Genomic DNA, 25,269 nt, shown 5'->3' with positions numbered 1-25,269 from the left:
GACATTTTGGTATGTGCATGTCACATGTAAGAAAATAATCCAAGCTTTCTTCAAGTCAAAAGAAGTCTGGCTTCTTTTGGGCTTCCTGTTGAAAAGTATTTCTCCCAGAATCCCTTGCTAGGACCTCAAGGCGTGGTTACGTAATACCGGTAGAAAAAAAAACACGTAAAAAAATAAACAGACCGCGGGACGGTTTCTTTTCTTCTTTGCATTATTTGTAGTTTTTAGTCACTTTTTTAATCATGATGTATGCAAGACAGAGGGTTTTATCTGGGTATCGCCAGTTTTTGAAAGAGGAATATTTTAGCAGCAGATTCGTATCAAATCAGAAGAGGTTGTGTTATATGGCAAGGTAATGGTTGTAGGTAATGTTGTGTTGAACAACTGATTTCCTTTCCAGTAAAAAAATAGCAATATTGGGTATAATCAAGTCATTATTTTATGATTAAGGTTTCATTGTTTTGGTCTCTGGACTAGTTTCACTGAAATGGCTTAAACTCTGATACACTATTTAGTCTCATCTAAGAATAAGTAAGCTTAACTTAATATTTTATCTTATATTTATAAGTAGTTGAAATTATCTTATTTTCTTGTTATTTGTTATATTATCTATTTATTTTTTTTATCCTCTCTAACAGCTCGCCAGTCCAGCTCACATACAGTAGGGTTGAGGGTGTGGATAGGGACCCTGACCCCCAAGACCCGCCCCTTTTTATAATGCATGGCCTGTTTGGTAACAAGAAAAACTGGAGAACAATAGCTCTTACTATGAATGAAAAGACTGGCCGAGAGGTGAGGCTGAATAATTAATCAGTTATAGAGAACCTATGGTTCAGACTTGTCTCTCATATCTAGAATGTGAAAGAAGAGGGGGGGGGGGGGGTATCAAGATATAAACCATATGGGAGGGGGATTTTTGTGTAAGGTGGGGTGGGTTTTATGTAGTCAATAGAAGCCACTTCTTAGCCTTGAAGGTATTCCCCAGTTGCACTCTCTTCATCCAATAAGACGTCAATATTTTTTTGGAGTTGTAATTTCAAAGTTGCCTGTACTGTTTTACCTGGAATTTTCTGATGTCTGTTGCTTGTTCAACACTTATTTAAATAGTATGCTGTGGTATCCATTTTTCATTATACAGATTGTTACAATTGATGCAAGAAACCATGGGAAGAGCGAGCACCATGATAGAATGAACTACACCCTTCAAGCTTTAGATGCTCGTCAGCTGATGTATGAGCTGGAAATACCAAAAGCAGTCCTTGTGGGCCATAGTATGGGTGGAAAAGTTGGAATGACATTTGCCCTTACCTACCCTGAAATGGTTGATAAACTTATTGTTGTTGATGTATCGCCTTCTCGGTCAGTTTCCGAGGATGACATTCAAAGATATCTAAATACCAAACTGCAGATGGATCTAGGGAAGGTTAGAAGCAAACAAGATGCTGAGAAGATGCTGGAGGGGGCGGTAAAGGTATGTATCGTGCATCTCGTGTTTAATAAAACTATTACCTGGCATAAGTGACCTGAGGGCAAAAAAAAAAAAAAGAAATGCCAGCCCACCACCACCTTTTGGCTTATTAAAGCCTAAATCTATTTTTGGAGCTGCATAATTCTGGATTATGAAAAAAAAAATTCCTATTTTCTCTTCCATTTTAGAGTCCCATGTTGCGACAGTTCTTCCTCACTAACCTTGTTGCAACAAGCACTGGATTTCAATGGAGGGTGAATTTGGAAGCTATTGACAGGAATTTGGAAGAGATAATGACTTTTCCAGAAGAGTTTCCTTATCCAACATTTGAGGGCGATGTGCTGTTCATTGGTGGAGCCAAATCAAACTATATACAGTAAGTTGACTGTGGTGGAATGCATTATTGATATTTTTGTTTAAAATGGAATGGCCTGAAAGTTAGGTGTTAGATTGATCTAAATGAAAATGACTGAAAATTAGTCTATAGGGGGATACTCAAACTCAGATACAGGGAGTTATCTAAGCTTGAAATTTAGGGGTTCCCATTTATATTTTTATCTCATGCATATTATGGATCACCATCTCACCTAATTATTATTATTTTTTCGTTTCTAGGAGAAGTGATTATGCCAGGATATATAAACTATTTCCCCGTGCCGAGATCACATACATCCCTGACTGCGGGCACTGGGTCCATGTTGACAAACCAAACGAGCTGATGGATATAATACTAGAATTTCTTTCAAGGGACACCTAACAATGACACTAAATTAGGCTTTCAGTTTGGTATCTTCTGTGAGAAATAACGCTACAAATTTTCCAGTCCAAAAAGAGTTTGAGTTTTTTTATATCAACCAGGATGTATCCAGTTTTTGTTATGGGAGGGGGGGGGGTATGGCGGCTCTCGTATCTGAGCATTTGAATGAAAATTATTTAATCTTTTCAAACTTAAAATTAGGTACAGTGCATAGGAATGATCAAAAGATTTAGATGTATTTCTAGCTGCTGCAGAACACTATTTGGTGTAATGTCTTTTTTCATCATTTTTTTTGGGGTGGAGGATTTTTTCGGATCATGAGTCCTCAATTATGGTACTAATTATGTAATGGGCTTCTTATACAAAAAGATAAAAAATGACACCTGACAAGAATTTGAACATGTGATTTATTTGATATAAAACCTGGTATAAACATCAATGTTTTTTAGACTGATCATCAACAACCAAGGCATTATGTTACCAGGGTTGGGTCATTCCATCTGGAACACTGAGAATACTAGGAAATACCATAATCATGGCATGGTCTACAGTCAAAAAACATTAGAAGCTCTCTCATCAGCTACTGGTGACTGCTTGAATAGCATTTATCATTCAGTTGCATCATTCTCTTCAATTATTTTTTTTCTAGGCCATGGCATGCACACAATGTTTCTCATTTAGATATTTCTGTGGAACGTTTGGCATTCACTCGACTTACAAATCATGTACAATAGAAAGTATAACTCTGAAAATTAAAAATAAACTAGTAGTTTGAATGGAGCGGGGCGGTAGCAGGGGGTCATTATACGGAAACAGCTAGTAGGGGCATAGCTGTGCCCCCCCCCAATATTTTCTTAATGTGTCTGTATCATTATTACCCCTCAATAGTGGGGTATGTCATGAATAGATTGGTTGATAGGACGCAAGTGCAAGTGCCTTTACTTGGGGTCCTAGGAACCTCAAAAATGTTTTGTGTATCCATTGCGCTTGCAACCTTGTGGGAACCAGCTTTGAGAAAAACTGCTAATGGATTTAGACAACAAGAAGGATGGGTGTTAAAATCCATCCTTTCCTGGTCTACCAGGGGAAATTGACAGAAAGTCTTGCTAGATTTTTAAAGATTTGTTGTGTAACAACATTAGATGGAACATCTAGAGAATTGATTGGTTAAGAAACTTTGTACATTGCCACAATGTGATTGAATATGAGACACTAATTTAGGTAAGTGTTTTGACAAACAGAAACAGTACCTCCTTTCGAACTACTCCTTGCCAGTTAAGCAAACATCAAGTGTAGCTCAAAAGGAGATAATAACATGTAGGCAACTTTAGCAATTACTATTCACAATGAGAATAAATGGCTATATGTAACTATAACTCTTCTTTTGCCTCTGTTGGTGGCTCTTCTGTAGTTTCATCATCTTCATCTTCCTCGTCAGGGAACTCCTCGTTTTCATCGAAGGTTGGCTCCTCCTCTTCCTCTGATTGCTGCTCTTCTCTCATTCTTTCATTTGATCTTTTCAGACCGTGGGACTCGACAAGATTTACTATATCCTGGCGGCCCATCTCGGCCACATCTACGGTCTAAAAACACAGCAACATTTATCACAGAATTATTGAAAGTTTTTATGGAGAGTTTTTATATCTTGCAACAGTAAAATCACAACAGTCAACCCTTGTATTTAAACTAAATACCCTAAAATAAGCAAGGTCATTGGGAATTCAAGGTAACCACAATAAATGAACTCTGTTGCACTGTTTATGATGATTAAATGATGATGCACTGCAGGCATCTAAGATGGTCCTTGACAGGAGTGGCAGCATTATATTTTAGTCCAGGAGTGGGATGTTATCCACTGACCAAACTCCCAGAGCCTGTTAGGCCTATGTGCCATGTGCAATAGGAGGTTCAATGTATTTCCTGTGTTGGGACAGCCACGTCTTGAGTCACCAGGGTGAAGGTGGTTCATTGATAGCAGCCCATGCTGCTTAAGGCACTCAAGTTATACAAGTCCCCAGGATTCAGCCAGTAATTAACCAGGTGGAAATACAGATAGATGATTACTAGAACAGCTGTTCCCTAGTGAAGTGCTGGGTCACATGCGACTAGATATGGCACAGACACAGTTTCATGCGCTGAGCTCAGGAAGAGCTTAGGCACCGCTGACCATCCATTTAAACTAATTTAAACATTAATAACCATTTTTACAGCCAAATTTGTTGTTGCTCGACCTAGGCTCATCCAAAATCCTTGTCTTGTTTGGGAATAGCACATAGTCAGACACAAGCTTTTGGGGCAGTTTGTCTGGTTTTGATTGTTTGGTCTGATTGACTACGCACTATTCCCTAACAAAGAAAGGAATTTTCGATTCTGGGAGGTCACGCAACAATGAATTTGGCTATAGCAAATTTTAGGACAAGTTTCTTACCTTGACCTCTTTCCCATTGTCATCATAGAGACGCATCACAGGATCATGGCCAGGATTGTACTTGATCTTAGCCTCTTGGCTGCATAAGGTCAAGGCCTATTTAAAAGTTCCCTTTGAAATTGGACCTAATGCTTAGATAAAGCCTGGTTTGCACAACATAATAATCACAATCCTATGACTGAGAGGTTATGCATGTGAAAAAAATATGTTTCTAATGCCAGTGAATACTCTGAACATCAGAAGATGGTGGGCATGAACAAAAATAATTTAATAGTATTTATGCTGTCCAGTTTGTTTGCATCTCCACATTTACAATTTTATGGTTCACACATAAAAGATAGTGTCCCTTATCATTATCATAATCAGAAAAAAAAATGAGATCTTCATACACCTATTATAATGAAGGTTGCATGCATATGTTTCATAGCCTGTAGGGCTTCAGGTGTCAAATAAATAAGCAAATAAGTTAAAATAAAAATCTGGTTTGGAAAGCTCCATTATTTTTATTTGTGCTTTTAAACCTCAGCAAATGGCTTTCAATGACTGCTATTCAGCTATTTATAATATACCCATGAACCACTGCTAGTTATTAAACTTGGTTCCCAAGTACAACCTTATTTGAAATAATCTGTGATTAAAGCCGCTTTGTCACCAGTTTACTTCCGGCCAATTACGTAACAATCTCCGATGATTTTTAACGGACAATGCGAAAAATATTTCAAAATATTGAAAGCAGTGTGTCTATTGGAAGTTTCTTCAAGGATGTGTTTGATAATTTAGAGCGGATGGCCTGTTAAATATCTCGGATTCTAAAATATTCTTTTGTTTTTTAACGGCTTTAAGTAATCAAGTGATTATTATACTTTTTCCATGTGAAACATACAGAGATGGACACAAATGGTAAGCTTTCACTTTAAAATGGTCATTAGCCAAGTCTACGTAATTAGAAAAATAACAGGTGGTTGCCTAAAGACTGTCTCTAGCCAATCGTAACTACGAAAACACTTAATCGGTAATTGAAATTGCTAAAGCAACTACTATATCCTTAGAAAAATATGACAGGGTGGTTCATGTGTTTAAAATTGATAGCCCATCAATAAATATTGCAGCTATTAACACAAGCAGGTATTTCACCCCGTAGTTAGCTCATGTAGTCCTATATCAAGGCAAGAGGATACTAGTAAGGCAGATCATCGCTAATAAATGCCTTCACCTGGGAACAACACAGCAAGGTTATGAGTAACTTCTGAGAGAAATGACAAGTATAAGAACAATAATTTATGGTGAAGACTTCATATAACATGCATACCTCAGGAAGGCTGTTTAAACGTCATCCGCCACAAGTCTGGGGAATAAGAATACATGGGGATGAAAGATGAATATTTTTTTATTGCTAATAATAAGCTTAGTATGTGTGTGTGTGTTTTTTTTTTGGGGGGGGGATTCAGTAAAATATTGATTTATATAATTAATATGGGTCGAGCAGGTTGTCACATTATACTAAGAAATTAACATTTAAGTGCTAATTATTCATGCTAGTGAATTTTACCAGTTATCCCGTTGTGTTAGGAAGTACTTATGCCTGTATTTTTTCGACAGCTGAACCTCAAATGAAGCACGTTTGTTGATAAATGAAGGAAAAATAGAAACTCAAAATTCCGCAGAGTTCCTGGATAATTTAAAATTGTCCAAGAATCTAGATCTTTTCAAATGATGTAGTAGAGATAAATAAATAGGAATGGTTTACGAGTATTTCATTAAGAGCAGCTTGCGGGCATTTGTGTTTTCGTTTCGTTGATCGAAGAACTTCGAACACTTGGACCTCCTTCAACAAACCTCAAGGCGAGCTCGAACTTTGCTCCCGGGGGGCTTTTCTTCAGCTAAACTCACACAAGCGACAGTCAGAAGAACGACAAACACGGCCTTCAACATGGCGTCAAAAGCTGGCTTGCGTGAGATGTATTATTCCACCTCAGTTTTGAGAGAAGGGTTTCTCTTCGCACACGTACACGAAACAATAAAACAATGGGAGGGGAGAGTCATGACGGGTAACACAGGGTGCTTGTTACACAGGATACCCATCATGAAAATACGTCTAATTTGTCCTTTAGTACCTAAATATATTACTACTAGCATTTATTTGGGCAGAAATACACTTCTAAGCCAGTTTTATTTTCACCTACGTACTGCACTATAGAAGAATAAAAGACCGGGAATACAAAACCCAACGCAGCATACCCTTTTTTTGTATTTTCAGGGGAGGGAGAGTCATAACGCGTAATAACGCCTAACAGAATACAAACCTCCTCGTTGAGCATTTTTTTTTTGCAAATTCAAGTTGTTCCATCAGATGTCTACGCGTAACATATCCTCTCTTTGTACCTTTTTAATGCCAGTTTATCCGGCCCGGGAGGACATTTGCAATTGGAATTTTGCGTGTACCCAAGAAAGAACACTATATGACGGTCCTTTATTACGTAATGACCAAGATTTTGGCCCTGCGATGGGGTGTGTGCGCACACATTTCCATACCCCATCCCCCCATCACCAGGGTTAGCTGATAGTAAAATTTTCTCGTCGAGTGAGAAAAGGGAAAGACAAGCTAAGAAAAAAACGAGGCACAATAGTTTATGTTTTTTATTGATATTTCTTTGAGAGTTTTAGGAGGCGAGAAGGCAACGAGATCCCTTAATGATAAGCATTTCACATGGAACAACGGAAAATAGTTCAATTTTTAAAAGCAAAAAATACATCATCTAGAGCTTCTTTGTCTTTTAAATGATTGGGAGCTTTAGTTTTCGCTGTATCCTAACTGGATTTTCATCGGTATGTGAAGATTTATACAAAAAGAAAAAAAGTGAAACTGTGAAACCTAATTGTGAACTAGCAAACTGAAAATCGTGATTTCTTGACTCTTTTCCAAAGTTCTCACAGTATTAAATCCGCACCAAGTATCTAATTTGATAGATTTGTACAACAAAGGAGGTGAGTAGGGACCCACCCAAACAAACCCCGTTGAGTATTTTTGGGCAATGTACGAGCCAACCCCATCTCCAGAGCATTGTGAAGTTCTACCCTTCACCAATTATGAAGACCTGCGTGCTTGCGTAAGTTAAGAATGGATACTAAGTTTAGCATTAGCCTTAAGGATATTTCCCTTGAGTTCAGTGTGCGTGAGCCTATAGAAGCACTCGACTTATGCCTGGTTTACACGAGGATTCCATCGCGACACAAGTAATGTTTTGATCATCACTGGAACACAAGCGCGAGAGAATACAATTGTTTACATTGTGCTTGCGCTTGAGGTTGACCGATTCTTATTTGTGTTGCCCTCGCTATGGTTACTGTTTATCCCATAGAGCGCGTTTTCCTGTTTGGTATATCCCATTACAGTTGGGAAGACGTGAAATTCCGAGTATCGTAAAGATAACTTTTTCCTTAAATTCTTGGAAACTCAAGTGGATGGTGGCACGGCAGGGCAGCCTCTAAAGATACCACGTGATTGACTGGGTCCAATCACAAGTCGGCATGTACATCACGTGATCAGAGGTGAGCCTCAGTGCATGCGAGCCCAGTCAAGAGTTTTTTCCGCCGATTCTCACAATTTCACGTCACGTCAGCAATTAATTTTGAGTACAGAAAAACGGAAATAAGATTTGAACTCCTTGAACGAACCCTATTTACAGTATATATCCTACAAAGGACAGCTTTAAACCCTCTGACCTAATCTATAAATACAACACCTATTTACATCTCAATAGTTAATAAACAGGAGTTCTTTTAAATATCATGCTACACCAATTGACTTCAAGACACCCGTCATCTTTAAAGGGAAGGTGTCGTCATTATTACGTGGGCCACGGTTTATTATCAAAAAAACTTGTTGCTTGAAGGCGCTTACCCGGTGATTTCGCTATTAAACGGTGTTTTCGCCGAAAAATAGGTATGTCGCCCAGCGGAAAAACACCGGGTAAACGCCTGCTTTGGTCATTCACACAATATATCGGGTGAATCATTGATTTCAAAAAATAGAAACTTCATGCCCAATCTTTGCATAGCTGATGATACTATCCCTTTATAGAAATTTTAAGATTGCATTTTACCCACTGAGATATTTGTGTTTTCAGAATTATTACATATCGAACTTTCTTTATGGTGGCATCACCATCGATTTCGTAGAAGAAAAGGCGGCCATTACATTATATAGCATGCCCGAAATATTAGATTTGTCTTTCACTACATTAAGGTTTGCACTTTTAAGCTACTTTTAAACATTCTTTGTCATTTAAAACTGACAAGCACTTTTATCCATTAGCGGATTATAGTTTACATTCCCAAGATCAAATATGTATCTATCTTTTTATTCCATTTGGTATTGAAATTGTTTTGCATTAATTTTGTCATATTGTCGAGTATGAAGTTTGACTTGTATATATACTTTATATAAGGAAAGAAATGAATATTTATTTACCTCGTAACAAAAATAGAATTTAAACCAGAAACTTAAACTAAAACTTGAAAGATCGCTTTGTTTGAGTTTCCCAAGAATGAAAAAGCATAATGCATACGTCAAGACACTAAACAACGTGACGTCATTAGACGTTACTATGGTAACAGTAAGGTGTCTATGATCCGCTATCTACATGCTTATTCGTTAGCCACAAAGTCACGTGATGCGGACCCCTGGCATTCTATTCTTCAGTGTATCATGATCGCGTAATGGGATATCTGTCCTATGATTCGTCAGCATCATATTCACAAGACCCGAATACCTGTCTTTCTCTTGTCAACCCTATATTCACATGATGTCGATTCCTGGCTTCTCATTGGTTCTTGATAAGTTCCTGTACCTTTGTGATAAGTGTTCGCGCCATTTCGAGTGCTGCCTTAGCGTCGTGTCTCTCCGCCATTTCTATGGACCACAGAAAAGTGACAATCACTTATCTACCCCACACCTCCCCTCGATAATTGTACTTATTTAGAATCTTTATCGTGATTACTTAGAAAATGTTTGATGCGATTATTCAGATCATATTGGGTATACACCTATTTCAAATAAGGTTGGATTGTGAGAATCTATGTGTCACCAGAATGATAAAATAAATTAACATAAGATGGTCTTTACTTCTTAATAAACCAAATCTAAAATCCTTCAACGAAAGTCTCAAATTAATGCTAAAGTACTCCAATATAAAATGTTCTAGTTCTCATTTCGCAAACCGCGGTACTTCACACAAAAGGCAATATCTCAGCCCTTGAAATCGATGTAGGTGTTCACAAGCACATTAATACTACACAGTTTTTAACCTGCATTCTTTTAACAACACTTATTTGCTTAATCATTTGATATCAATGAGGCTAGGCGAGTTAGGACACATTGATACCAAAACTGTCTTATTGTTTTTTAGCGTAACATCACCTGCCCCTTTTTCAAAACTAACACTTATAACGTACCGTTGAAGAACTTGATAATATCCGTAAAGTCCATTTTGTTATCAAGAATAATATCCCTGTGGAAAAGGAGAAAGATCGTCACCGCAATGCATTGTAATTTTGCAGAACTAAAGACAGAGGGTAGCCAATTGGGTATTTTTGCGACGTTATGACGATCGCGTTCGTAAACGTTCACAGGAACACGAAAGGTAAATATTGACGGATTCAGGCTCCATTACATTGAAAGATATTTCATCACCTGACGTGATCACCTGAGCAACTCGGAACATATTTTACCTATAGAACTGGAGAAGGGCAAGAGCAATGAACAGCACGAAGTGGTCCGTGGTGCAGTGGCGGGCCGCCCAGATAGTCTCCCACACCTTGAAGACATCGTCGTAGAGCAGCTCTGCGGGGGAAAACATGATGGAGTCACGCTACGCTTTGTCACGTCACGCTAAATGTTTTGATGCTAGGTTACACACTGTCACGTTACGCGTTACATAACTCATGACACGCTAAACGTTTTGATGCTACGTTATGCATTGTCACATCACGTTACGCTACACATTGTCACGTAACGCTACACGTTTTGATGTAGCCTGCGTATCAGGCGATTTTATTTTTCAAAAGTCGGAGAGGAAAAAAAAAGTACGCCTGACACAAATACTAGACGCGACGCCTGCCGCCCCTTATCAGGCCACTGTCAAAATACGTCAGCTGTCAATTTTCCAATGACTCGCGTGGTGGCACAATCAAATGCCCAAATCAAATAAACAAAACTACATTGGTGTTATATGCAAAGGTAATCGGCCAATGGCTGGAGAAGGAATTATCACGGAAACGTGCGGTAACGCGTGATGCTTGTTAACCTTAACTACCAAGGTGGGCGTTGCTGTTATTACCTCTCTTGAAGTCGAGCAGGAACCATCGGTAGCAGAAGTAGAAGTGCGTCAAGTCGCCATTTTGCTGAAGATGCTCAAACATCTCCGGGTCAAGCACCTGATGAGGAAAAGACCACGACCCTGTTACACAATGAATCAATGTCCGTGATAACACTCCTATTTTTATGATAAAACAAAATCCGTCTCTCGAAAGCCGCCTCCCTTTTAATACGCCCCTCCTGAAGAAAAAAAATGAGCCTTGGGTCTGGCAGTTCATTTGGTGTTTTTTTCGCAGGCAAATAATGTCCTGGGCGTGCGAAAGCTTTGAAAAGCAGAGGGGAGCACTTCTCCGCTCTCTCCTACCCAGCTCTCGCTCGCCCAAAAAGGCAATGTGCAATTTTTACAGAGTAAACGGCAGTAAATAGGCAATTAAACGCTTTGTAGCGAGAAAACACCATGTACAGTGCGAACAATTGAGTTGACCAGAGTTTGTCCGGTACCGAATAGCCGAAGAGACAGCCCATATCACAGACAGGAAAAGGATGCCATTCACTCACTTGAATGAGGGAGCGCATGTTGGAGAAATGCAAGTCCATCGCACCACCGTGAGGAAAGTTATTGTTCATTCTATCCATGAGTTGGACAAAACAGCTGTATGTTATGGACTCTGAAGAGGCAAACAAATGTCGAAGGAAATGGTTGTTATGGATAAAACAGCTGTATGAAATGGACGCTGATGATAAACATCAACCTTTGCCACTGAAGCACAACACCACCACCATTAACACAAATATAACGGCGACATGAAAAGCAAAAACGACTTCAGCTTCAGAGTGAAACAATAACAGCAGTAACAACACCTGAAGCAGGAATAACGGAAGAAACAAAACAGCAACATAAGCAACAGCAACAACATCAGCAACAAGAACTTACCATCGTCAAATATAACCAGCAGTGGGGCGACTAGGTCGCACATCCCCTGTACGTAGCCAACGTTCAGCGTCGTCCAAACGTAACTGCCGACGCAAAGAGTATCAAAGTTAATGGTGAAAAGGCAGTAGCTAATTTAACTGATTGTTTGCTAGTAAGCAAACCATTGCACTGACCTCAGAAGCTTACATTAGCAATCACTTTAACCTAAATCCGAACGCTCTGTGATTCCTATTCTCTGAATTTTAATTTTAATTAAAATTGTCTAACCACTACTGACTTGCATGTTTTTACAGCCGAGACAAAGACCGTGTAAAGGTTAGGTCCTCTGCAAACTCGATTTCTGATCCTCCACGGAATGGAGACTTACCTGCTAATAACATTTCTTAGCTTGAGCAGATTCTCCTGGGTGAAGTACCAGTAATTCCGATCGCATCTCTGCACGTCCTTATCAATACGGTGAAGGTTCATACTCAAGTTGTCAAGCAACTCCGCCGAATACGGACACGAGGAGGAACTACTGTCCTGGCTGCACTGCTTGCACAAGATATCCCCCGCGCCAGGCTCGCTATTCGAACGCATCCCCTCAGCGCTTTCTCGACGCACATGTCCATTAGGAATCTTACTGCAATTCCCGTTAAGTTCTCTTTCAACTCTTTTGCCGCAGGAACGGCAAACCGGACACGTGTGTTCTCCGAGATCACCGCAATCGCAGCATCCACTCTCGGCATCATCGCCATTGCTTATTAGCCCGATTGGGCTCAGGTCCTGGCCGTTCATGATCCGTAACTTTGCGGTTTCGTCGAGCCCTTCCACGGCCGGCTCCTCGATGTCCTTGCCATCCGGGTTCTCCACAGTTTTCTCGAGTCCAGTACTAATCATCTCTAGCTGTTCAAAGACCTCGTCTCGACTGCCTGTGCTACCCATGGACAGACCGTCCACTTCGTGGTCTTTCTCGTTTTGGATGATGTAAGTTTCCACGGATCTCCAGTCTTCAAGTATTTGCTGGTATTCCTCGCGTTTGACAAGATCTGTTTGGCGACGGCTCTCTGGTGTGCTGCCAAACGTGTAGTGCTTTAATAAGTAGGGCCAGACCTGTTTAGAAATGCGGATAGTGTGTTTAGAACTTTTAACGGTAAAGCCCCTTCTACACGGGCAATATTTTAATAGAAAACAACTTGTTGTCATTTATATTAACATTTTTTTTTTAGTTTACTTTTTGCCGCTTAAAACTACAGCGTTGCTCTTACAAACTGAAAGAGTCAATTACCTCTTTTCTGAGAGAGTGACTTATGCCTCCGAAGTACACGTATTTCTTCAACCGGTCTTCCTCGGTTACCTGCGAATACAATGGATGACTCAATACAAATTATAGATTTCTTTTACAAGCTACTGTAACAAGGACAACAACACCTCCGAAACCTACGTAGGACTAACCGAGAACGAATTGAAGACAAGATATAGAAACCACACCACCTCATTCCGACACGCTAAACACAGAAACTCGACCGAACTAAGCAAGTACATATGGAGCCTTAAAGACAACACTTTATTTCATGGAAAATCCTGTCATCTCACTCCACCTACAACAGCTCTAGCAAAAGATGTAATCTCTGCCTCAAAGAAAAACTTATCATTATCTGCCAACCCAAGCTATCAACTTTAAACAAGCGTAACGAGCTAGTGTCTTCGTGCCTCCACAGGAACAAAGCCTTGTTATGCAACAGATGAACTATTCAATTTCACCAGCCATTCAAATTTCGCGCCCTATTTTTATGTTAATTTTATACACAGATAGTATATAAGTGATGGTAGTAATATATTCTTAATAAATCTCCTGATGAGTGGGCAACCACGAAACAGGCTTGTAGAGATGAAACGGTAGTTCGCGTGTTTTTTTTCCTACAAACCAAGATATATCCCGCTCTACACCTATGTATTGAGCACTGTTATATGAACGCCTGCACTCACGCATTATACATATATATATGTTAAATTTAATGTCGGCTCGTTTACCAGTAGTAGAGGGATTTGGGCGCTTAAGAACGACGGAGAAACGCAACAGCTCTTAGGTGAGAATGCGTGGCACTGAGTAATACTTACCGATCCATCTTTAAAAAGTCTGTTCCAGGCCTCTTCGGTCAGACCACACGTGAAGTCCTCACCATTCTCCCGCCCGGTTACAGTGTCATGTGACACTAGGAATGAGAGGTGAGTTCGAACTGTCTGAAGGTGACGAACGTATGATGACCCTAAGACGACATAAAGCACATTAACAAACACTGTCGCATAGTAACACTGCAACTAAGTCTAGGTTCAAACGTCGTGTTATTTAAAAGCCATAATACAAATGAAGATGAATCCATCGACTTGGTTTATTTGCATACATTTGCTTTGGATATGGATATTAGGTCTAAGGGGATGCTAAATTCACATTTTAAAAATATTATTTTAAGAAAGAGATCATTTCTATATTATTTAACTTACATCCATTAAATGCTCGCAGTGTGATTTGTCTCCTCATCGTTTCACATGCGCTGTGTAGAGATTCCCTTCAAACAAAGTCAACGCATTAGCTCCATAGTATTTTATAATTCCTATTTGAATATTTTTTTTCGTAGTACTCTTCTCGGACTAAAACTAAAACCGAAGCCAGCACTAAATTTGATACCCTTTGAATTGATAACATATCTCCATCAGTGAGCTGATCTGGCGGTGTGCCGTACTTGCGCTGTCGATAATGGCAAAGTTGGGCCTCTTTTAGAAAAGCAGAATATTTAAAATTGAATGAAGGGAACTCTACCAGGTCAGAGGGTCATTGCCTAACCATACTACGACGACTATTGTATTAGCCAGCTCTTATTTGGGGATATTCAGTTCACTTGGGCTGAAGGCCTGATTCAGAACTTCTATCTCACCTTTTTCATGCCACAGGATTCGCGTTGTTCCCCCAAAAAAATTTCAATTAACCCCAAATTAGAACAGGCTAGCAGGCAACTATATAGTATCGTCATTGTAAACAATAACTGTAACTCGAGGGGTTCGATTTTATAGGTTGTCCACTGAGCACGATTGGACACTCTTCTTCTGATGTTCTTTCCGTGATTGAAAGCTTGCCCTCTTACCTGGTCGGCTGTCCATTGTGTTTTTGCAATCTACGGCTGAAGCTAGAAATCTTGGAGCCACTTGCGAGGCCTGGCTTCTTCATGAACTTCTTTCGTGATCCTAGTTTCTCCATCTCCTTGGAAACTGAAATAATTAACATGCATACATGAGCAACACAACTTGCTTTCAACTTCTTTAATGCCGCATTTTCACCAGTTTACTTCCGGAGGTCCGAATGAAACCTCAACCGTTAAAAGACACAAGTAGAATATTTTAGAATCCGAGATATATAACAGGCCATTCGCTGTAAATTGTCAGTCCATCCTCAAATAAACTTCCAATAGACACACTTCTTTCACTATTTTGAAATTCTTTTCGCGTTTTCCGTTAAAAATCATAGGAGATTGTTACGTAATCGACCGGAAGCAAACTGGTGACAATGCGGCTTTAACTACCTTATATTGTAGTTGAAATGATATTTTCAGAACTTTTAATCCTTGCTTACCAACATCCTCAGGTTTCGTGGCTGAAACTAGCCGAAATACATAGTCCTGGTTATTCAGCTCTTTGTTGGGGGAGACTGGTGCCGAACTCTCCCCAGTCTTCTTGAGACTCGGGAGTACCAGTCCTCTGCTCCGAGGGGCAAATAATGGTGGGTCCAACTGTCCAAAGGGGTGGAGACCATTCTCCAAACAGTTGAGGAAGGAGAGAAGTGAGCCAGCTGTGGGAAAGTGGATGGGTGGTCTCTGTACGCCGTCTTGACCAATCAGAATAACCACGCCTGAGCCAGCTGTCAAAAGAGCAGCAATAAAGGCAGTTACAAAAAGGATCATTCAGGGGGTAAGGGTGCAGAAAAAAGGAAACGCTTACTAAGCAGACAAAACTTTTTAGTGAGAGAAAAAACTTGGGAAAAAGTTCCAGCACAAAAGTCCCAGTTTTGTGCGAATATATTCACGCACGACTTCGACTGGGAAACCATCTAGCAGCATCCATCCATTTCACTTCAAAGTTCCATAAGGAATTTTAAAGAATTTAGAGACTTAAACAAACAAAAGTGTTCTCTGATTAGTTTAAAGTTATTGTGTTACTTTCATTACAACAATTATTCTTCGATTTCCATGTACTCACACTGTTGGTGACAATGAAGATAGACCACATCATTCAGGTTAACCGTGAGTGCATAATCCCAGAACAAGCTCTTTTCCTTCTCATCCGATCCACTCATTAGTGTATTGGGTGTCCATTTAAGCACCAGCAACTCATTACTCTTGTGTAATGACAGATAGCCAGGGATAGGACTCGCTTTCTCATGCTGCAATGAATGATGTTCCATAACTAAATGAGTGGCTTTTGATCACATAACTATGTAACTCAAAATTTATTGCAGCCGCGGGTTGTTTACGATTTGTTGGACTTTGACCCCTTAAAATGCATGTGACTTATCAGCGCCGAAAGGGTGAATTGTTTTTTTCTGCTGAATGGCTGAATATCTTTCAATTTTGCATAAATATTTGCAATAGTAATATGGCAATTCACAGTACTCACTGGTTGCACGTTCACATTGTTCTTGCCATAGAGCAAAGTTGTATAGCTGTTCTGATGGAGAGACTCTATGTGTTCCCGGGCCATGACTGGAGCAACAGCAGTGTTCTCCTCCTGTTTCCTGGCCGTTGCCCCAAGCTGAGGGCGGGGTGGGTTCGGCGAGGAAGGCACTGGGTACAGACTGCTGTGGATTTTGTGTCTCTGCACAAGCTCGTCGGCAGAGGGGTCTGTCCAATAGCTGTCTGGAGTCTTCATTTTGGAAAAGTCAAGCGCACAAGGGCCGTCCAAGAGCTCAATGAATATCTGGCCGTCAACAGGATCAGCTATCAAGGCTTCTGGCTCATAGAACATGCTGCAACAAGAAAAACATATACTGTGATCTCATTGAGACAAAACCAAACGGTGGCTGACAAAGGCTGTTTAAGGACTACATATTATATTACCTATAAACTCATAGTTGTCTGCTGTTGTTTTTTTTATCATAAAATCTAATACAATAAAAACTCTCAAAATAAGAAGAGGGTAGGGTTCTATTTCTTTTACCTGGCATATGACTTGAGGTCTACCACAATCCTGGTGAGTAATTTTTCCAAGAGAGCGATTCTGATCCAGAGGTACTTGCCGCAGTGTCCAGTCACGCTGTACCCATTAATCTTTTTGGTGCTGGAATTACTGGAAGGGCCAAGACTAAAGCTGAGCTTGGACTTGGGACTCTCCCCTGGACCACCTGTATGACAAAACAATAACAAAAAATAAGACTAACTAAACGAGAACAAAACTATTATGAGTTTACCATGTCTCAATATCCGAGTCTTTGATTAGTTACAAGAATTCTTTGAGCTATTCTGATAAAAAAAGCTTTTGATAGTATACTTCAGAGCTGTCAACTAGAGACACATACACGAAAGAGCAACTTTACCTGAAGTTCCATTATTTAGTTTCTGTGAGCTTTCATTTCCAGACAATTCTTTTACAAGTTCAGCAGCGGCTTCTGACATTTTCGCCAGTTTCTCTAGTATGGTCTGAGTATCATATGCAGGCAGAAGACCACCAGCGCGCTTCTTGAGACCATGCGTGAGCCCAGCCTGTACAGCAGCTATACAAAATAAGATATATGAGAATAGAGCAAAGGTGATTTTCAAACTCAGACCATGCATTTTACTCAGGACTATCTATACAAAATTGGGAACAAGAAATATGAGAATAGAGCAAAGGTGATTTTCAAACTCAGACCATGCATTTCACTCAGGACTATCTATACAAAATTGGGAACAAGAAATATGAGAATAGAGCAAAGGTGATTTTCAAAGTCAGACCATGCATTTCATCCAGGACTATCTATACAAAATTGGGAACAAGAAATATGAGAATAGAGCAAATGTGATTTTCAAAGTTAGACCATGCATTTCACTCAGGACTACAAAATTGGGAACAAGAAATATGAGAATAGAGCAAAGGTGATTTTCAAAGTCAGACCATGCATTTGACTCAGGACTATCTATACAAAATTGAAAACAAGAAATATGAGAATAGCGCAAAGGTGATTTTCAAAGTCAGACCATGCATTTGACTCAGGACTATCTAAACAAAATTGGAAACAAGAAATATGAGAATAGAGCAAAGGTGATTTTCAAAGTCAGACCATGCATTTGACTCAGGACTATCTAAACAAAATTGGAAACAAGAAATATGAGAATAGAGAAAAGGTGTTTTTTTTAAAAGTCTGACCATGCAGTTGAATCAGGACTATCTATACAAAATTTGAAACAGGAAATATGAGAATAGAGCAAAGGTGATTTTAGTGAGTTAAGCTTCTGGAGACCAGGTGATAATCTAGTCTCAGAAAAACAAGAGATACAAATAAAAACACAGCAAATTTGATTAAATAAAAAAGTGGTACTAACTAAAAAATGGAGGTGTCGCTACCCTCACAGATAACATGCGCACATCTAATTATGTGGCGAGCAGAACTTGACCCCCTTAATCATTAATGAAAATATGAAGTATTTGAATACTTAAAAATCCATGAAAGAACAATAAGTCCAGCCCCCTCCCCCCTTTCATAAAATCCTTGCTTTTGCCTCCCCACTCCACCCCACCCCCCCTCTTATTGGGAATCTTGGATCTGCCAGAGGAGTTTTGCCATTTTTTATGATTTTCAGCTGAATTGATTTTTTTCTATGAAAACAAACTCATCATAGCTCAATCGTAGCTGTGCTTTGATTTGCAAAGAGAACAAGAAAATTTCACTAGCTAAAATAATCAATTATATGCCACACCTACTTGACCTTATGTGGAAAATAGTTATAATGCATTGTGTATAATTTTAGTAAATTCAGGCAATGAGCGATTGCTTTAACTAATCAATGAATGAGCCTCATTGTTTTTTTTATGAATTATGTAATATAAGTGACTAAGAGTACAAATATGGCTGGTGTTATCTTTGTGTCTGCAAATGATGACCCTTTTAGCTTCACAATTCAAACTCTATAATAAATAAAAAACATCCAACATATGCTTGCTCTAATGTCTCTTTAATCTTAATGCTTTTTTGATGCTAGGTGTAAAGTTTGACAGCTAGGGCAGTCTAGAACAAAATGTGACAAATGTTGAATTTACTGATGATAAGCAAGTGATTTAAAGATAGGTTAATAATGCTATTAAGAAAGACAAATGTTGCGACTTGATGGGGAGCTTTCACAGAAAAACCTTATGCAAAACAACAATCTGCCAGATTAAACTATAATGCACTTAAACTAGATATCCTATTTTTTTTCAAAAGATTTTATCTTCTTTATAAATAAAAATCCCAAAAACATAAAACTGAGTTGATAAACAGTATCTGCTGTACTATATCTTGTAATCCAAATGGATTACAAAAAAATCATTACGGGCCTGCTAGATCCAATTACTACTATTTCTAACAAGACATTGTTTTCTGCTCTTCACAATTTGTTAGGTGATAAAAATCCTTCACTGAGTCTCCTTCAGTGAGTGGTCATTATTCTCTGAAACCGAGGAACGTGATAGGAGGCCCTGCTGGGCCAAGCCATTTGTCACTGAATCGAGAATAAAAACACGACTTAATTGCAGTCTGGGTCCAAAATAGCAACAATGGGAAGAAGAAGACAAAAAACAAATTTAAGTACAACAAAAATATGGTGAGATTATGCCTACAGGAATTTAATCTAACAAAATAAATATATTTGGTCTTAATATTCCCAAGTTGCATACATCTACTTATATCTATATAAGTATAATCCTACATAGTTTACGGAAAAACTCATTAATTATATGAATACAGGCCTGGGTGATTTTTAAATCTCCATGGTACAAGGGGTTAAGTAAAATCAATCCTTAACCTAGGGTGGATTATGTCCTGGGATATGTGGAATTATTGTATGAGAGATAAAAGGTGATTTTTAGGTAGGGTTTCCGTGTTATCATTGAACTGCAAACGCTGTCTTTCATGGGAACTTAATCCAAGAAAATATTTGCCGAGCGATCGCTTCCTCTCTGCACTATATACAAACGGGTCAGAAGAAAAATATATTCTGTTTACACCGAAGAACTAGCGACAAACGTAGAATTGATTACGATTTAAATCCAGGAATAACGAGGTAGTCGTGGCTAAAAGATCAAACGCCCTCAGCCAAAACCTTAAATTGAATTAGAATTCGAGCGTGTTTTCACTGCGTCTTCGAACGCGCGATCAATAATTTTGATTCGAAATCATTAAATAAATAAAACAAATCAATGAACCACTCTATAAGAACCTAGGGCATGTAAGACAGCCCTCTATGGAACATGAATATGTGCCTCTTACCACAAAGGGAAGTGATGGTCGAGCTGTCTGCATGGATAAACTTTTTCATCACCGCTTCTTCCATGATCTGTTTCACCTGGGAATGAAAAAAATAAGAATGAAATATTCGAAAGCAACTACCCATATATTTGAAAACGAAGTTATCAAAGTCATGCTTCTAAAAATAACAGGAGCCTCTGTTAGAACCGCTATGCTATGTAGAATAGTGAATATCTATTTGTAATTAAAAAAAGCTTTATTTTCGGGGACGGAACTGCTAGTTTTTAGTCGATTTAAACAAGTGTTTGTCAACTCACCTCTCTCTTTAAAGTCTCCAACAATTTCTGACGTGTTTCCACATCTGAAAATATATAGTAAACAGGTATTGAGTTTGCCTTGGTAGTGCTCTAGCGAGAAATGAAATAGTTAGCGAATTGGAAGGCATTTTTGCAGCGAATTGCTTGCCGCTATACCTTTCGGAGGAGCCATCTTGGCTTTTCCCGAGGAGGTCGAGAGGTAATGAATATTCATTAACGATTAACCAATCAGGAGCGGGTATTCCATGTAAATACTTGGGTTAAATCTTTGGTGCTCGGGGCAGAATTTGGATTTCTCTTTTTTTATTTACCCATTTCACGAAATCGCTTGTAGATTTCTCCTTCCAATTTAACCCATGAGAAAAGTTGACATTGAGAAAATTGATTTCACAAACGATTAACAAACAATGGTCTTTGGGATTTTATTTCGCTTTGCGATAGAACCTATTGTGGTTTAGAACGTTTACAAGCACATAAATTTGCATTTCTATAGCACACAATATTACAGTAATTTTGACATGCATGGTGATTATGGTTTTCTTTTGGATAACAAATTCACATATTCTTATAAACAAAAACGACACTACTACATTAGTGTTCAATATAAACATTAATGTCTCTTTGCACACCTAGTTTGATTCGCATGTTATAAAAAAAAAGAGCTAAATGTTCACGCATGGTTCACTTATTGGGGAGGAATAAATAAATATTCCAAAAGACAATAACTACAACAAACCAGTGTGCTGTTTAAATTCTGCTCCACCCAAATAATTGAGAATACTTCTTCTAAATCAAAAAGCCAATTGAAACAAAAAATGCTGTTTTATCGAGCTAACCAAATTTACTTGATATTTTTGTTTACTATCGCAGGAAAAAGTTAAGCCAGTTAAGTCCGGGCATAACCAGATTTTTAGACAATCCCTTTAAAAGACAAATAAAAATATACCAAAATATAATGCCATAGCCAATTTTTGGGTGGCGAACTGAATACGGCACGCCCGGGAACGTCCTGCACATTCTGTCAACCCAAAACAATTACGACGAGAACAGCGACAATGATAAATAAAGTACTTCAACAACAAAAACAACAGAAGCAACGACAACTACAGCAAAATTATATTGGTTTATTTGTGTTGTTTTTATTCGCTGTTGTTGTATTTTATAATTGCTTGTTTTGCCATAATATTGACAGAAACAAGACATCAAAAAACAAAGCTTTTAGCTCCTCTCACCGCACCAATCGAAAATATTGCATAAGCTTCCCCAAATCAACCGCGAGGGAAATGGACGCTTTCTCTTACACCTTTTTTTATTTTGCTAGGGTGACAACCATGGCGCCTAAAAGAGATTCGTTAAGTTATTCTTGCTTGTAAGGACCATCAATACCTCAACAAGACACGTTCACAAAGAGCTTTACGTAGTTTCTCCTAGCTTATCTATTTCCTCTGGAAGTAGACCTTGCTTACATTCTTCTCCTTACCGCCCGACGAGTTTTATCGTCAGGGATCAATGTTATGACATAATGCGGCGAGAAATCGGACACTCGCCCGCGAACATTACCGGATCAATGTACCCTCCAAATGGGGTCAAATAATTGGCACAACTGGCATGACTACACGGACAACTGAATTCGCACCAAAAGTCTATTATATTATGCACAAAGATCGATTTGAACACGAAAGCTCCTTTTGATTTTTTATCGATGTCTGCATAAAGTATTTCTTGTTCGCATCCAGAAACAGCAATGTGTTACCCGCACACTGCTATTTCGCTTCCAGAAACCGCACTGTTTTTCCTAACCATTGCTCCACGCCTTTTTTCATCCGCCCTTTTTAAGTGACGTTTGTTGCGATGATGACTGGATCTTCAGACAATTCTGACATAATTAATGCAAAAAACATACAGGAAAACAATTTATCTTCAATAACTTGCTTAGCAAATGAAGCTATAACCCATCATTGTGGCATCAGTAATGTTTGGTTTACAACTGGTGGCGAATCGATTTGTTTATAGCTTAGGCATAGGGTAAATGGCAGACGACTATCAAGACCCGTGAGAGTGGCACAGTAGCTGAAATCTAAAACTCAACGGTTGATGTGATAACAAGCATGTGATTAAAGAAACAACCAAAGTGCGACACATTTCCTTACTGGCTGTACCCGCAAATGGGAACGTTTCTATTCCCCCAAGAAATAATCCAACGATATGTTTTTTCATTATCCCTGCACAGGCGAAGCGACGCGTTTGATCTTTATTCTTGATGCATCCCCAGACATAATAGCATACAGGAGAGGGAAGTTTTGGCATCCCGTAAGGCACCCAAGCCGTGTAAGTAATGATTTATTTTGCTACATGACCAATGTGGTTTTCCAACGAGAGAGAGTTGTCAAGTGTAGTTTTGGCAACTGAGCAAAAGTCAATAAGCTATCTTATTTCTCTTTCATCTTTATCAAAGCTAATGAAGACCAAAACGAACATCTAAAATGAAAGAAAAAAATGCCATCTCGTGAAAAACCCAAGACAAGAGAAATAGAGTATTTACGATTCATCATCGGAATTTCAAAACAAATGGGGGCCATTTATAACCCCCTCCACCGATTTAAATGATTTCATACGAGTTCATTTATAAGAACATATCCCCATCGTCGCAGAACACACGTGGAATTAATCCAGTTAAAACAGAAAACAAGATAGCTGTAATACGTTTGAGCTAAATAACTTGTTTTGCGTATAAAGAAGGGATTATATGGCCAACACGGCTAGAGTCGCGCACATCGTTTCCTGCCTATCTATAAGGTTTCCGAGGTTTCTTTCGTATGTACGCATTGCTATTCTGGCACATTGGCTAAAGCGTTTAACTCGGGAAAACGCTTATAAAATTTTGCTCTTTAACTGGCATTGGTTTTGCAAAGTATATTACACTTGTATTCAAATTTAGTTCATCCAATATTGATCGTTGTAAAAAGATTCAGATCTGCATGGGAAGTATGTATTTTTTTCCGCACAGGACAAAAAGCAATAGCTCTTTAAATTGGGCAAAAGAGAGTAGCTTGTAGGCTTCTGTGAAGATCGTCACGGCTTGAGATTTTGTTATAGCCGGCCAAAATTCAAAACGCGTGTTTTTGAAAGAATAAGGATGTTACGAGGGCCCGGGAAAGTATTTTTACTTATATAGGACAATGCGAGCGTTAAAAGCACAGCTTGACTTATGAAATAATTAAGGTGAAATCGAGATTTTACTGGCTGAATTGATGTGAGTAAGAAAATAGTTTCCATCCTAATTATTTATGATAAACACCGATGCACCTTACAATTTGGTAAAACTTTTTTCTAGCACCATTTGATTTAGCGCTTTAGAAAAGCCACTTAATAAAACGCAAGAAAAAAATTCGTGAGCGAGCTTCTTTGATTGTTTATAAGGAAATAATAGAATAACATATGACGCATATGTGTAAAACAATGCAAAATACTTATGAATGATAATTGATGAGAAACTCACCATTTCGCTCAACCGGCGCAATCCTCTCACGAAAAACAGCCACCCTCTTATTTTCCTTGATGTGAGCTTTCCATTGCGTTTTCTTGTTCCCCAAGTACTGGAATATCTCAGTTGACATTATATAAGCGTATCCGGCTAAGAGCGCTTCACAAGAAAGACTTCGCGATATAAGTGATGCGCTTGAAAAAAACACCTCTCTCCCTCTCTTTGTGAGGTCGATATTTCTTTGCGAACTGTTACCATAGTACGACCCCTTTTTAGTTGTTGAGTGTTGTCTATATGTCGTTGTATTAGATCCTTATTTACGCACACTTCCAAATATTGAATATATACGAACGCAACAAAAAAAAATCCCCAAGGTTGGGAGCAGACCGCGCACATGAATTATAAATGTTATCTTCTGATCGCTCTTCAGTGAATATGACTGAGCCCGTTATGTCATAATTTCTACTAAGCCAGCGGGGTTATGCAATTACGTCTGACCAATAGCATGAAGGCATTTTCCGGAAAACCGCCAAAGCCACATATTTTACATTATTTCTCCTTCAACGTGAGAGAACTGCACGTGGCATTTGTTCCAAGAGACCTTGGGCAAGAGAAGGTTTTTGCCGTAAACAAGCACCTTGTACCAGAACCACACTCCCTTCAAATCACATCTCTGTCTCAATTGATGAGAGAAATACCTCCGGGGGGTTCCTCAGGGGAAAAGTGATAGGGATGCTTGTCGTGAAATTCGAAAAATACCCCTAAAAAATACCCGCACACCAAAACTTGCTACCCTTAAAAAATACCCCAGAGGCCCTAAAAATACCAATTCTAAGAGAAAAGCCTTTTTTTTTTCTAGGATACCCCCTAAAAAATACCTGAGGCCCGATTTTGACCCCTAAAAAATACGACGAGCATCCCTATCAGGTCGACATGGGATGAACCCCCCGGGGAAATACCTTACGCCGACCGACGACGGAAAGAGGAATGTGACAAAAATTGCTTTTATGCTTAGCGCTCGCAATAAATGCTGAACTATTTTTTATAAAATCAACTTTTTAGTTATAGTGTAGAACCCTTTTTATGCCATAGCAAACAATGAAAGTCTGGTCAGCA

The 25,269-nt window shown here is 38.9% G+C and overlaps 3 protein-coding genes across 4 annotated transcripts; 1 reads left to right on the top strand and 2 right to left on the bottom strand.

The window, feature by feature from the left end:
• The first annotated feature begins 113 nt into the window (after positions 1-113).
• LOC5516527 (protein ABHD11) lies at positions 114-2,618 on the top strand. Its single transcript, XM_032386370.2, has 5 exons — positions 114-352; positions 639-792; positions 1,139-1,471; positions 1,657-1,844; positions 2,084-2,618. Exons 1-5 carry the CDS (start codon positions 243-245, stop codon positions 2,223-2,225), a joined length of 927 nt encoding a protein of 308 aa, XP_032242261.2. The 5' UTR covers positions 114-242; the 3' UTR covers positions 2,226-2,618.
• LOC5516531 (small G protein signaling modulator 2) lies at positions 2,614-25,269 on the bottom strand. 2 transcript variants are annotated; one of them, XM_032386366.2, is made up of 23 exons: positions 24,169-25,269; positions 20,670-20,713; positions 20,374-20,449; positions 17,467-17,643; positions 17,091-17,274; positions 16,551-16,899; positions 16,134-16,317; positions 15,511-15,795; positions 15,026-15,149; positions 14,388-14,452; positions 14,004-14,152; positions 13,171-13,239; positions 12,271-12,995; positions 11,904-11,986; positions 11,528-11,637; positions 10,992-11,088; positions 10,384-10,495; positions 10,108-10,163; positions 6,490-9,565; positions 5,963-5,998; positions 5,832-5,866; positions 4,654-4,732; positions 2,614-3,808 (listed from the first exon to the last, which is right to left on the bottom strand). In XM_032386366.2, the coding sequence occupies exons 1-19, from the start codon at positions 24,284-24,286 to the stop codon at positions 9,477-9,479; spliced, it is 3,096 nt and encodes a 1,031-aa protein (XP_032242257.2). In that variant the 5' UTR covers positions 24,287-25,269; the 3' UTR covers positions 2,614-3,808; positions 4,654-4,732; positions 5,832-5,866; positions 5,963-5,998; positions 6,490-9,476. The 2 variants fall into 2 exon arrangements, with proteins under 2 accessions (XP_032242257.2, XP_032242258.2); XM_032386367.2 differs by lacking the exon at positions 24,169-25,269 and adding an exon at positions 20,826-20,895.
• On the bottom strand, positions 3,596-6,585 carry LOC125561793 (selenoprotein M-like). The gene is made up of 4 exons (XM_048726200.1): positions 6,490-6,585; positions 5,832-5,866; positions 4,654-4,732; positions 3,596-3,808 (listed from the first exon to the last, which is right to left on the bottom strand). The coding sequence occupies exons 1-4, from the start codon at positions 6,583-6,585 to the stop codon at positions 3,596-3,598; spliced, it is 423 nt and encodes a 140-aa protein (XP_048582157.1).

Source organism: Nematostella vectensis, chromosome 4, assembly GCF_932526225.1.
Source record: "Nematostella vectensis chromosome 4, jaNemVect1.1, whole genome shotgun sequence".
Lineage (NCBI taxonomy): Eukaryota > Metazoa > Cnidaria > Anthozoa > Actiniaria > Edwardsiidae > Nematostella > Nematostella vectensis.
This window is presented reverse-complemented; position numbering and strand designations above follow the sequence as displayed.